A 7,737-nucleotide genomic window follows, 5' to 3' on the forward strand; every position below is an offset into this window, starting at 1 on the left:
AAAAAAAATTAAAAATTACAATTCCTTTAATCTGTTCATATAACGCTTTTCTATATAATCAACAGTTTTGCCGGTAAAAATAAATGTATGAAGAAAAAATATATTTTTTGCCTAAAATATTAAATTTTTTTATTTTTTACATTCATAAAAAATCTAAAACGGAAAAAAAGGCAAGTCGTATTACTTTCACGCAAAGTCACATAACCTTTAAGCAAAATGAGACATAGATCATGAAAATCGATGGACGCGTTTCGCTTTTATTCACAATTAAGTGAAGGTATCTTATTTTGACAAGAATATTTCTTCTATATGATAGTTACTAACTTCAAATCGATATATCTCGATTCCTAGACGTGACCCAGCGAAACGCCGGGCCACGTATAACTTGTTTTTGACCGATATAACATTTCCCGTTGGTTTCATCCAGGGAACTGCTATTATTCGTGTTTTTAAGTAATTGGATGAATAACACAAGAAATAGTGTTAGTGGATATTGCAGAATATTCACACATATGCACTAACTATTTTACGCTCGGCACACAAAGCGAGAGCATGTACAATGACTAAGTTTTCTGTTGATATGCATTGGTGTAGTGCTCAATTCTCTCATTGAGCCATTAAACAAATTAGTTATACCGAAATGAGTAGGAGCACTAAGAAGCACCCACGATTGAGAGAATACAAAGGTTGCGCCGATCTCGGAGCGCTATTCCTCTCTTAACGAATTTGACAGAATCGTTGTTTGCATGACGTCACACTTGTGCAACTTGTTTACGTTTTCCTTGCAACATTTAGTCTGTTCCTTTGAACTTCGGACTAAAACCTGTGGAACTGTCAAACTACAATTTTACTCTCTCAAATGAGAGTAAAAGGAGAACGGACTAAATCCTGTAACTTCTGACTAGGAACAGTTGCTCAGTTACTCTCTCAAATGTGTTCCCACTTACAGGTTTTATGTCAATAGGAACGACTTCCTGTAAGTTCTGACTAAATCCTGTAAACCGGACTGCTATTGGAACAGACTAATTTTTTCTTCTTCTTCCATTCTTGCTCACGTTTTGGCATTTTTCTCTCGCAATTGGACCAGTGTGACGTCACACAAAAGTTATTCTCAAAAATTCTCTCTGATCGGCGCAATCTTGAATTCTATCATTCTTGTGGGTAGACTATACTCGATAGAGACAAAAATTGCCGCCACAAATAAGAGTTAGTATATTTTGAGTGTGTTCTTGCTTCGGTGGAAATTACTCTTAGTCATTTTTTGAATTAGTGTAAGTGCTAATTTGCACAAATTTTTATGGATCATGAATAAGAATACTAATTTTATTAGTACTCAAAGCCGGTCTCTGGTTTCATCCCATCCCGATTTTGACTGTCGCATAGTGTTATTCATTGTGAATATGCTCGTATGAATATTGCGTTTTTTCATTACCGTTCCACGGTTGTTTTAAACGGACAATTTCAAGTATGCAGTTAAATAGTAATAAAAAACGAAGCGAAATATGGAAATTTTTGAACAAATAAATGAAACTTTTTCCTCTTTTCTATACACAAATATTTTCGGCTGAAATCCCTACGGGTGGGAATTATCGCTACGTGTACAAACACTGATTTGTCATCTTTTATTAGAATCATTACACATTTCTGTGTTATTAAAAGAACTAGCGATCGCAATAGCCATAAAAAGTCACTGTGATTTAAAAATCGCAATAACTCTTTTCACTGTTACTGAAAAAGCGCTTGAAGAAGTACTGAGCCTTTTCCGTACTTGTATTTGCAATAATTTTCCCAATAAATTTAAAAGGATGAACAAGTATTGCTTGGTTCGCTGTCTGTACAAGAACTGCTTTTATTAATGTCAGAGCTGCTCTTGCAGACTCAAAATTTTATCAACATAATACTATGTATTTACAGTATGACCTAAATGACATCGCACATGCAAAAGGCAGAAAATAGAAAATGACAAAGGTGATAACCACTAGTTACATTATGCTTATATAGAAGTATGTACATACAATTGCAAAGTAAATACATAAGCCGTATTACAGTGAAGAGAAAAAATACTGAAGCAAATAGATTTCATAAAGCAATGTTGTTTTCAAGGGTTTAGCTGTTCTCTAAACATCCTGCCCCCGTTGGAAGGCTTTGCGTTTCAACAGAAGTATCCTCTATTGGGAGTGGACAAAGCTTTTTAATAGCGCGTCTGGTTGTACCGCCACTAAATTTAAGCACAGCTACACGTGAAACGCCATCATTGCCTTTGATGGTATCGATGACTCGAGCTAGTTGCCATTTTAGAGGGGGAACGTTCTCCTCCATGATTAGGACTATCGCACCGACTGAAAGGTTTGATTTGCTGGCACTCCACTTAGCTCGTTGTTGCAAGATCGTCAGATATTCTTTGCTCCATTTCTCCCAGAAAATCTGCAGTATGCGTGACACTCGCTGCCATCTGTCGAGCCGATTTAGATTAATTAGCGTAACATCAGGCTCAACAAAGGATGTGAGTGGAGCTCCAGTGAGAAAATGAGCCGGTGTTAATACTTCTATGTCATCCGGATTTTCTGAAAGTGGACATAAAGGTCGTGAATTAAAAATGGCTGATATTTGACAAGTTAATGTACGCAGCTCATCAAAGGTTAAAACTGAGAGGCCTACGGTGCGCTTGAAATGATACTTGGCAGACTTAATGGCTGCCTCCCACAGTCCACCAAAATGCGGAGAGCGGGGGGGTATAAACTGCCAGTCAATTCCATCATTCAAACATTGATGCACAATTGCTTCGGTGTGTGAGCTGCTTTTGAACAAACGCCGTAATTCAGCCAACTCATTTTTGGCACCGACAAAGTTGGTCGCATTATCAGACCATATCGTTTTCGGTTTGCCACGCAGAGATACAAATCTATTCAATGCTGCGAGAAACGCTGAGGTAGACAACCAGCAACCAGGTCCATGTATATCGCCTTTGTTGCGAAACAAACGAATAAAGAAACGTAGCATTTTATCGGAGGCTTGTTACGGACCTCAGACTTGTAAAAGAATGGACCGCAAAAGTCCACTCCAGTGACTACAAATGCTCGATTAGCTTGCACTCTCTCCCGTGGAAGATTACCCATTATATGCTCTTGTAGCATAGGTTTCGCTCGAAAGCAGATGATGCATTTATTGACAATGCGGTTTACCGAACGCTTGCCACCTATGGGCCAATACTGCAGCCGTATTGAAGCGAGTAAAGATTGTGGCCCAGCATGAAGTAATATGCGATGATAATGAGCAATAACAGCATCCGTGAGATGGTATTTTTTCGGTAAAATCATAGGGTGTTTCGATTCGAAGTCCAATGTTGAATTTTCTAGTCTTCCACCAACTCTAATTACGCCTTCCGAGTCCAAAAAGGGGTTAAGATTGTAGATTTTGCTAGATGAATCAACCGGTTTATTTTCTTGAAGCACCTTATATTCTGCCGCCAAATGTACTCTCTGGATCATTCGGACTAGCAATTGAGTTCCACGCTTAATGTGAATTGCGCTTAAGTTTCCTGTAGTAGTAGTAGGGAGAGAAGAGCTACGATGGGCGAACTTGTAAATGTAAGCGTATATTCTTTGCATTTTATCAAAATCGTTTGCGAATTTTGAAGTTGTTGAATAATCGGTGGCAACAAACGTCGAAGCGAGACCGCGCTTGCGTCTCTCAGGAAGATCGATGACGTTTAGAGGTGATTGAGGCCAGTTGTAGACCGGACCGCGCAAGAAGTCTGGGCCGTATTTCCATAGTTTAGAGTTCACAAGCTCTTGAGGTGTCGCTCCCCAAGATAATACGTCTTCTGGATTCATTTCTGTGGGCACATAATGCCACTCCATTCCACTAGTCAACGCTTGAATACTGCTAACGCGATTAGCCACAAAAATGTTAAAATTTGAAGATGATTCCTTCAGCCACGAAAGTACAATCGTCGAATCCGACCAGCAATGAAATTCAGCTCCGAAAGCACCTAATCGTGCCACTGAAGCGACTAGATCTGCTAATAACGCTGCTGCAGACAACTCAAGCTTGGGAACTGTAAGGGTTTTAAGAGGGGAAACGCGCGATTTAGAACAAAGTAGCGCTGTTTTAATTGAGCTAGGGCATCCAGTTGATGCATAGATGCATGCGCCATAAACTGATAAACTTGCGTCGCAAAATGCATGGACAACAACTTTATCTCTGCTACGCAAAACGAACCTGGGAAAGCTGCATTTTCCTATACCTTCGTAGCCCCTGTATAACTCGTTCCACATGGCTTGGAACGATTGCCTTCGCAATCACTGGGCATATTAATCCAAGTGGGTCGTAAAATCGTGCGATCATCGACAATACGGATCGTTTGGTAACCTTTTCATTGGAGACTTGAGNTTGCCTTCGCAATCACTGGGCCTATTAATCCAAGTGGGTCGTAAAATCGTGCGATCATCGACAATACGGATCGTTTGGTAACCTTTTCATTGGAGACTTGAGGAGAAAATGAGAAAAGGAAGTCGTCACCATCTGGATTCCGGCATAATCCCAAAGTCTTAGCGATATTAGTTCCGTCGTGGAATTTAAGAAGCTTCTCTCAATCACACTCGGTAATTTCAGACAATACGAGAGGACTATTAGAACACCACTTTCGAATATTAAAATTACCTCTGGACAATAACTCGCTAGTTTGTCGTTTGATTTCCAGAACTTGTTCTACAGATTCACCTCCCGAAATCAAATCATCGACATAGAAGTCACGAAATACGATATCTGCTCCGATGGGAAATGATACGCGCTCATCTCTTGCTAATTGCTGCATGGCTCTGATTGCGAGAAAAGACGCTGGCTTTGTGCCATACGTGACAGTGTCCAATTTAAATATTTGGGGGTCGTTTTTTCGATTTGCTCTCCAGAGAACACATTGGGCCTACCTCTCACGGTCTGACATTCGAACGCATCTATACATTTTTCCTATATCTCCCGTCAAGGCGATCTTATGAGAGCGAAAGCGAAGAAGAGTGTCAAACAGTTTAGGCTGAATAGTGGGCCCCGTCAGTAATATGTCATTTAATGAAAACCCAGAGGATGTTCGAGCGGAGCCATCAAAAACAACGCGCAGCTTAGTCGTAGTACTATCTGCCTTTAAAACACAGTGGTGTGGCAAGAAGAACGTTGCTACGCCAGGCGGAATTTTATCGACTATAGACATGTACCCTAAAACAGCGTACTCCGACATGAACGATGCGTATTGAGTTTTCCAATCAGGATTGCGCTCAAGTTTCCGCTCAATATTTCTCAACCGATTGAGTGCATTACTATATGAATTCCCAAGTTGATTGGGGTTGCGTTTAAATGGTAAACGGACTGCATACTCCCCCGACTCCAACCTAGTATAATGCCCTTGAAAATGTCTTTCACAATCCAATTCTTCCTGGCTAACCTTTGATGCAGAAGAAGAAATATTTTCAATTTCCCAGAATTTCTGTACTGCTTCTTCAAGAGATGCATCCACATAATTTTTAAGCGAATGGGCTTTGAATGCAGCTAAACAAGATGATGCACGAGTGGTGGGTAAGGCACCTCCAGAAACAACCCAGCCTAAACGAGTTTTCTGCAACAATGGCAGGTGATCAGACAACCGTATTTGTCCTACACACAAGAGGTCAAAAAATAGACCCGCTCCAATAAGTATGTCGATTCGTTGAGACTTGTAAAAGTAAGGGTCTGCTAATTGTATGTTCGATGGTATCTGCCACTCGATATTGTTCAAAGTGTAACTGGGTTGATTCTCAGTGATGGATGGCGTAACAACAGCAGTAAAGGAATTTGTATAGTTACCAATCCGTGACTGCATAGAAATTTCTATAGTGTGATTAGCAACAAGATCTGTCTGACCAATACCAGAAACAAGAGTTGTCGATTTAGTTCGCTTTAGCCGAAGCATATTAGCGCAACGCGACGAGACAAAATTTAATTGCGAGGCTGAATCCAATATAGCTCTGCAGGGAACTAGGGAACCGACACAGTTTTTAACGAAAATAACAGCAGTGGCTAACAGAACCACATTATTAGGAAGAGAATTTGGGGCCTCTGCGAGAGAGCTAACGAGCGATTGATGTGTTTGAGCGACACTGAACGTTGAGGGATCATCAGGTAATTTTTCAACAACAGGTGCAGCCTTCGGGATTGCGTGTAAAAGCGTATGATGCTTTGAACTGCAATCTCTGCAGCCAGATGATTTGCAATGTTTTAAGAAGTGGCCCTTTTTAAGACAATTTGTACAAAGCTGCAGTCTTTTTGCCTCTTTAAGACGTAGCTCAGGGGACAAATTAAGAAACCTATTGCAGCGATATATAAAGTGATCAGCGCTATCACAACACAAGCAGTTTGATACTACATTTGAAGCGATTAACGCCTTACGAGGATTGGAATTTAATTTTTTGCCCACCTGTTTGCTAGGTGTCTGGGTTACCGTAACATTTTCCACGTTTTCCAACATTTGACAGCGTCTGTTCCAAAATTACATCACAGAATCCAGCGTAGGCAGCTCCTTGACTGGCGTAGTTTCTTCCCATTTCATTTTAGAGTCCACATCGAATTTGTTCACAATGAGATGTGCTAGTATACCATCTGCTATCTGCTCTTTAGTTGCTATGGTCTGGAGTGCTCGAAGGTTGGCGGTGAACTTATCGCTTAGCTCTCTCAGCTGGTCAACAGCACCGTTCTCGCATTTCTTTAACCCAAATAATTCCTTTATATGTGCCTGAAAGTTCAAACGTTTATTGTTAAAGCGATCTTGGAGTATACCTACGGCCTTGTCGTAGTTGTGGTCATTTATTTCTCGTGAGCGAATTGCGTTTAGCGCGCTGTCCTTTAAACTAGCGCGTAGATGCTGGAACTTTTCAATTTTGGTCAGTTCGGGATTGTTTCGAACATTGAGTAGAAATCGGGCCATTCGGTGTATGCTCCACCAAATTTCGGGATCTGCAATGGAGGTAGACGGGCCTTCGGTTGAGAGATGATAATTGAAGTTGCTTGATCCTCTGCTGCAAGGTGGCGAATAGTAGACGAATGCCGCATTTCAGGCACGTGGCGCGAACTTATCTCCTTTGTTAGCTTCGTTATCACTCGAATGTAGCCCTCGGTGAATTTGGGACGCGAATCCGCTTCAAGCTCCTCATAATCATGCTCTTCTAGCTTGGACTGCACGGTTTCGAAGTTATGCTTCAGTTCACACAAGAGCTCTAAACGGATAGATAGCTCCTCTTCAATGAGCTCCTTTAGACCTTCCGCGCAGGTAAATTTTTCCATGTCAGCAAGCTCTTTGATATACGAAGCGCATTTCCTTTTGAGAAACGTGGTTTCACCTTTGTTGAAAGTGTCACTTTTCTGCCCTCTTTGCGGTGCCATACCTTACGACAAACTAAGTAGAAGCTTAATGTTCAATGAAGACAGTTTGCAAATATGTGCAAGTGATAGCAATTTATAATTCGCGACAATTACAATAAATTAATTGGCGAATTTAGCAAACAATAATTTCGCAATGTAATCGCACGTGATATATGTATATCACGTCGGGGTCACCAAAATGAAGAAGTACTGAGCCTTTTCAGTACTTGTATTTGCAATAACTTTCCCAATAAATTTAAAAGGATGAACAAGTATTGCTTGGTTCGCTGTCTGTACAAGAACTGCTTTTATTAATGTCAGAGCTGCTCTTGCAGACTCAAAATTTTATCA

The 7,737-nt window shown here is 40.7% G+C and overlaps 1 protein-coding gene across 4 annotated transcripts; it reads right to left on the minus strand.

The window, feature by feature from the left end:
• Positions 1 to 1,743: 1,743 nt before the first annotated feature.
• Positions 1,744 to 6,437, minus strand: LOC108362232 (uncharacterized). Of its 4 annotated transcripts, none has more exons than XR_001847438.1 (2): positions 4,663 to 6,437; positions 1,744 to 2,564 (listed from the first exon to the last, which is right to left on the minus strand). XR_001847438.1 is itself a non-coding variant. In XM_017615132.1 (2 exons), the coding sequence occupies exons 1-2, from the start codon at positions 4,814 to 4,816 to the stop codon at positions 2,107 to 2,109; spliced, it is 612 nt and encodes a 203-aa protein (XP_017470621.1). In that variant the 5' UTR covers positions 4,817 to 6,427; the 3' UTR covers positions 1,744 to 2,106. The 4 variants fall into 4 exon arrangements, 2 of the variants coding, with proteins under 2 accessions (XP_017470621.1, XP_017470620.1); XR_001847437.1 differs by having other exon boundaries at positions 1,744 to 4,371; positions 4,475 to 6,437; XM_017615132.1 differs by having other exon boundaries at positions 4,663 to 6,427.
• Positions 6,438 to 7,737: the final 1,300 nt, after the last annotated feature.

This window comes from Rhagoletis zephyria, unplaced genomic scaffold, assembly GCF_001687245.7.
Source record: "Rhagoletis zephyria isolate East Lansing unplaced genomic scaffold, Rhagoletis_zephyria_1.1 Rzeph_scaffold_00965, whole genome shotgun sequence".
NCBI classification, from domain to species: domain Eukaryota; kingdom Metazoa; phylum Arthropoda; class Insecta; order Diptera; family Tephritidae; genus Rhagoletis; species Rhagoletis zephyria.

Bases quoted from the DNA above. Each gene is read 5' to 3' on its own strand.
- LOC108362232 (XM_017615131.1), bottom strand. From the start codon at position 3,000: ATGCTACGTTTCTTTATTCGTTTGTTTCGCAACAAAGGCGATATACAT.